This window comes from Papaver somniferum, chromosome 1 (genome assembly GCF_003573695.1).
Source record: "Papaver somniferum cultivar HN1 chromosome 1, ASM357369v1, whole genome shotgun sequence".
Taxonomy (NCBI): Eukaryota; Viridiplantae; Streptophyta; class Magnoliopsida; order Ranunculales; family Papaveraceae; genus Papaver; species Papaver somniferum.
Genome location: NC_039358.1, coordinates 93337824 through 93344062, shown reverse-complemented (window position 1 = coordinate 93344062; position 6239 = coordinate 93337824). Strand labels below are relative to the sequence as shown.

The following is a 6239-nucleotide window of genomic DNA, read 5'->3' as shown; positions in this document are numbered from 1 at the left end:
AATATATGTCACAACCTAAGGATCGAATGAAAAGAAAATAAATTAGTTCCAAAGAAAATGAACATTATGCCGGACCTCAGTTCCGGCATGCTCGACCAAGGTTCCGGCATGGCCGAACTGAATCGAAACTGAAGACCAAACTGGAAACTCTTTCCGGCATACAAATTTCATCTGAAATCAACGCCGGAAGCATAGGTTCCGGCATGCTCGTTATCTATGGTTCCACGCGGTACCTGCTTCCGGCGTAGCCCATAATTCATATACCATGCCGGTATTTAGCTTTGGAAAACACTCCTTCCTGTATGTTTTTTTGTAGGTACCGGCATGGTATAGTTATAATTGAACAATGCCGGTGAATGTGCCAACAGGCTTGTTATCTATGGTTCCAAGACGGTACACGGTTCCGACGTGGTAGTTAATTAATTTAGCATGCCGGTATTCAGCTTTGGAAGACACTGCTTCCTGTATGTTTTTCATGCAATGCCGGCATGGTAACCTTAGTATTAAACCATGCCGGTAGCATATTCCGTAGAATATTCCGTGGTAGGTAAAAAGTAACTTTCTTACCGGTATAGTTTTTTGGTTGAATACTATGCCGGATTGAATTTCAAAATTGGGGATATCGGGCTGCCAGCATGGCCGTAGTATGAATATTATGCCGGTATGGCTGCTTCCGGCATTGTATTCATACCACGTCCATGCCGGCAGCGAGCTTTTTCAGCTGCAAAAATGGTGGATTCAAAGAAAAAAAAATATCAAATTTTCAACCTCTTAGCAGCTTTACCTGTGTATTGGGGATGCTTGTATGTTGTGCAAGTTTACTTTCTTGTGTAGGTTCTTCAAAAAACTCTCCATGCTCGTAAAAATCATCATTCAAGGGTATTGGCTTTACAAAAAGTTGCAATTGTGAGTTGTTGTCATTAGCTGAAGATTCAAGATATGCTCCTTGTTGTAGTTGAGCTAAAGATTCAGCGGCAGCACTCTCTCTTCACAATCATCCTCCATTTTTACCAAAAAAAAGTTCTCCCTCAAATATTTTTTCCCTCCTTCTACTCTCACCTCACTCACCCAAATACAAATAAAAATACACACTAATCATTTAACAAATACTTAAGATTTTTCTTAATTATAATTAAACAATAAACATGATTAATGAGGGGTAGATTAGGAATTATATAAATACTTAGATAAGGGGTGACCCTGATTTGATATTTGGATCCAATTTTTATCCTTTTCCTCTATCCCCAGTTTTAGTATCGGATTGCGCGTTCTTAATATTAACATTCATTTTATCGATGAAAACAAAAACACATTAACATTCATTTTTGAAACATAGAAAAACAGAAACGCACACAACATTAGTATTTTAATTTATAACTTGAAAAGAAGGATGAAAGAAAAGAAACAAAGAGAAACATCTCTCAGTAAATCAAGCCTTAGCAATTATAGCATCCACCTGTTCAGCAACCTTAACAAACGATGGCCTAGCTGAAATATCCTCCCACCACGCGTTAACATGAGGCCTCGAAGTGATTAAATCCGCATGAGGAGTCTTGAGGAGGTAGTAAATGTAAGGAAGGTGATGAAGATCGGCAAGAGTAAAAGAATCACATGCCAAGTACTTAGAACTGCTCAATCTAGCTTCATAAACATCAAGCACCGAACTCAATTTCACAACGTTGGCATCGACAGCTGATTGGTCTGTAGTTTGGCCAGTGTAAGGCTTTACTAAAATTTCATAGATAATCGAACCGATAGGAGGGCTAAATTGTTGTGATTCCACTTCTACCCATACTCCAACCATGGCTGCTTCTTCGATGTTGTCATGTCTGAACAGGTCTGTACCAGACTGGTATTTATGGGATATGTACGCCGTGATTGCTCGAGATTCTACTCAAGTAAGAATTTTAGTCATCTTAGTGTTGTCGATGAACATATTCAGTAGTAAAACAAAAAATGCATAAACATATGAACTTATGCACATGTCCCTGGAGTCTGGACGACATTGACTCGAGAGAAACTTACCAAAAAGTGTGATGGAGCCATCTTCCAAGGCTGGAATCTTTCCAAATGGCTTTTAGATAAAGAAAAACAAAAGAAATCGATTAAATCACGAACAAAAAATAACCAAAGATAAAGATTTTAAGTACAGTAATATTTAGTAAATAGTGTCTGTGACCATCAAAAATGTCGTAGAAAAATTTAAGTTACAACTAAAAATAAACAAACATACGTTTTTTGCGAGATGAGTTGGAGTTTTGTGTTCTCCTGTGGAGAGATTAACAGGGACAAGCTCATACTCGACTTCTTTCTCGGCCAGGCATGTCATTACAGCTGCGGTTGGTGTGGACAAAGGAATTCCATAAAGCTTCACACCCATTGTTACAAAAAGATTGGGATTGAGATTGAGAGGTGAAATTGATTGATAGAGAGATTTGGGAGAAATTGTTGAGAAGTAGGTGAAGAATGGTGATGGATAAAAGCTTCGTTATATAGACTGTAAGGTCGGAGAAAGTCATCAAGCTAGAAAGTGAAGACAAAAGACTACCAGCTAATAAGGATTATTCAATGAACAAAAGTTGGTGATGAGAAATATAAAATGTCTCGTATAGAACCTCAAACTTGTTTAGTTGGTGAAACTCGTTGAGTAGGGACTGAATGGGAGTCGGCTATTCTTCGACCAATGGTCTGTTTCAGACCTGAAACATCAAATTAAGCTGCTAGGAAGCTACTAAAAGAATCATACAGGCACACACTAGGAGAGTAGGAGGAGTAGGTGGGTGGAAAACAATGCTTTACTTTTAAAAGGATATCTTATTTTATTTCATTTCATTTTTTTGCTAGGAAAAAGAGTTAGTATTAATTAACCTGTCGTTATTAGGGGCGATCCCGAAAGAATTAGGGGCGACACAAAAAGATAAAAAAGATCACCCAAAATTAAAATAAAGTCACCCCTTATCTCTGATTTTTTGAAATGGCAAATATACCCTCCATAATCGGTAGATAAAACAACAATCGGTAGTTTAATTTATTAATCGCTAGATGTAAGGATAATCGGAGGGTGATATGTACATATGTATTTTTTTTTATAAGAAAAAGAGTCTAGGCAACTATAAAGTTTGCCCACTCACGGTTACATCTAGGATGATGCATGTGTTGACTCGAGCGCCAGGCTCATCCCTCAAAAGGACATTAATGTTATTACAGTGATCCAAATCATAGGAGTTTGTAGGAATCTGTAAAGCATGCAAGATAGTAATTAAATTTGTTCCTCTCCAGGTAGAGTCTGAGAAGAGGAGGGACTGTCTGGCCAATCTGGCCAGATTAGTGGCTGCTCTGTTCTGTTGAACTGTCACTTTGGATAGCTTCTCGAGCACAAAATTAATTTGATGATTGTTTTGATAACTTCCTTGTTGTTTTGTACATCCTCTTGTGAAACGTTGTTGTACTTCCTCCTGGTAATACTCTTGTATGCCTTGAATTGTTACTTCAGATTCAGCAGCGAAGTTGATGTTGGCTTGCTGCATGGTTTTTCCCCAGGTCAGTGCTAGTTGAGCTCCTCTGCTGGCTCGCTCTGTTCTGCTGATTCCATTGGAATAATCTTTGAAGTTTCTGATGCCCACACATTTACGTGTGAAAGACATGGCAATAAGAGAGTAGTTAGTGTAAGATTGGGCATCACTAGTAGCTTGGTAAAGATCTGCAGGATCAATGTGTAGGCTAATAGTGATTCCAAATATATTAGAAGTGTGATTGTGAGGACTGTAGTTTCCAGAAGGAGAATTAGAGTTGTTTTTCCGATAGTATAGATTATTCAGGATGTGCCCTGGCTTATGGTGGATCCTGGTATGGGTACAGAGGTGTTGAGTAATATCCATAGTAGTAGCACACGCTGTTGGAGTGATTTTTCTGAAAACCCAGTCGCATCTGGCTTTCCATATGAACCAACATGTAGTGGCAAATGTTTCATTCCAGCTAGTCATGTTGTTGTCAGCTTGGAACCAGTTGTTTAGCCAATCATGGAAATTATTGTACTGAGTGAAGAGATTATGGTTTTGGCCAAACAGTTTTCTCCAAACATCTGAAGCAGCAGGACAGGAGAGAAGAACATGAGTTATATCTTCAGCACCATTTTTGCAATAGGTGCATAAAGGATCAATGTAACTCAAAATGCTAGCTGTCTTAGCATTAGTTGGTAGGATGCCATGAGCACATTTCCAGATGAAGAGATGAATGGCAGGGTTTGTATCAAGACCCCAGATTTGAATCCAAGGGGCAGTTGGAGTATCTGAGGTATATTTAACTTGGATCTGCTTATCATAAAGTGATTTGACTGAAAACTTGTTGTTGTTGGTGAGGGACCATCTGATTTCATCCTGTTCATCCATGAAGTGAGGTGTTTGAATAATCAGGTTTTGAATATCAAGTGATAACCATTGGTTTATAATGTTGATATCCCAATCCCCATGGGTATTGAAGAGCTGATTAACAGATATGAGATTCTCTGGGCAGAGGCTTGGTTTTTGAAGTCTCCCTGGGAGGTTTGTGACCCATCTGTCTTCCCAAATATGTATGTTCACTCCATTTCCCACCTTCCAAAAGTAATATTGTTGGAGAAGAGCTATGCCTTTCTAGAATTCCTTTCCAGATCCAAGAGTCTGTGACCTTTGGTTTGGTATCTAATCTTATGACTTCAGTGTTGGGATAGTGGAATGCCTTCATAGTATTACTCCATAGGGAGTTTGGCTCTGAGACAAGTCTCCAAGCAATTTTAGTAAGCATAGCCATATTGAATATTTCCATGTTTTTGAATCCCATACCTCCTAATTCTTTGGGTTTGTTTACTGCATCCCAAGCAAAGTAATAGAATCCTTTGGATTTGTATTCTTCTTTATTCCAGAAAAAGTCTCTTTGGATGGCATTGATATCATTGCATATAGGTTTTGGAATTTTGAAGAAGTTCATATGATATATACTAGTTGTGGAAGTGACAGACTGAATCATTGTCATTTTTCTAGCAGTAGAGAGAGTTGTTTTCCATCCAGCAAATCTGAATTTAAGCTTGTCTACACAAGGCTTGAAATCTTGGATCTTGCTTTTTGTGGTGAACAGAGGGGAACCCAGATACTTGTCTGTTGGATTAATCCTTTGAACCTTCAAAGTATTACTGATGTTATCAGCAATGTCCGGGGAAGTGTTCTTGCTGAAGAAGATACCAGATTTTGAGAAGTTTATCAACTGTCCAGAGGATTGACCAAATTTCTTAAAAATCTAGATGAGATTATTGCATTCCTGAAGATTAGATTTGCAGAATATCATGCAGTCATCAGCAAAGAGCAGGTGATTTATAGCCGGTGCATCCTTGCAAATCTAGATACCATGAATTTGTTGATGAGTTTCAGCATGGGTTAGATACCTGTATAGGGCTTCCATACATAATAAGAATAGATAGGGGGATAAGAGGTCCCCTTGTCTTAGCCCCCTAGAGGGTTTGAAGAATTTTCCTGGAGATCCATTGACCAGCACAGCCATACTTGTAGTGCAAATGCATTGAAATATCAGGTTGCACCAATGAGAGCTGATTCCCATCTGAGATAAAACCTGAAGAAGAAAGTCCCAATTGACTCTATCAAATGCCTTTGCCATATCAATTTTAATGACCATTGTGCGATTGTTTCCTTTTTTTCCTCTTCTAGTATTCATGTGGTGAATAATTTCATGAGTTATGGCTATGTTGTCAGATATTTGCCTTCCATGGATGAAAGCAGATTGAAAAGGAGATATTAATTTTGGTAAAAGAGGTTTTAGTATTTGGGCAATGAGTTTTGAGATGATTTTGTGAGTAGTGTTACACAGGGATATTGGTCTGAATTGAGCTCGTGTGATAGGTTTTTCAGTTTTGGGAATGAGGGATATGAAGGTGGAGTTCATTTCTTTGAGGATATTCCCAGTTGTGAAGAAGCTTTGAACCATGCGGATGATTTCTTCTCCCATAATGTCCCAGTTGGCTTGAAATAAGTTTGTGGGGAAGCCATTAGGACCTGGAGATTTGCCACCAGTCATGCTGAGAGAATGTTTTTGATTTCCATGGGTTCAGGTGTTCTGATAAGGTTCTGATTCTCTTGGGTAGTAATTGTGGTGGGTATGAGCTTTATAATGAAGGGGTTGATATTGATGGGTTCTTCAGTGGCCATCTTGGTAAAATGATTGGTGAAAGTTTGGGTAATCTCAGCAGTATC

The 6239-nt window shown here is 38.6% G+C and overlaps 2 protein-coding genes across 2 annotated transcripts; both read right to left on the bottom strand.

The window, feature by feature from the left end:
- Positions 1–1277: 1277 nt before the first annotated feature.
- Positions 1278–2480, bottom strand: LOC113331347 (glutathione S-transferase F13-like). The gene is made up of 3 exons (XM_026578063.1): positions 2234–2480; positions 2026–2074; positions 1278–1890 (listed from the first exon to the last, which is right to left on the bottom strand). The coding sequence occupies exons 1-3, from the start codon at positions 2378–2380 to the stop codon at positions 1430–1432; spliced, it is 657 nt and encodes a 218-aa protein (XP_026433848.1). The 5' UTR covers positions 2381–2480; the 3' UTR covers positions 1278–1429.
- A 2005-nt stretch (positions 2481–4485) lies between these two features.
- On the bottom strand, positions 4486–5664 carry LOC113347631. Its single transcript, XM_026591310.1, has 2 exons — positions 5417–5664; positions 4486–5203 (listed from the first exon to the last, which is right to left on the bottom strand). Exons 1-2 carry the CDS (start codon positions 5662–5664, stop codon positions 4486–4488), a joined length of 966 nt encoding a protein of 321 aa, XP_026447095.1.
- Between the last annotated feature and the right edge of the window lie 575 nt (positions 5665–6239).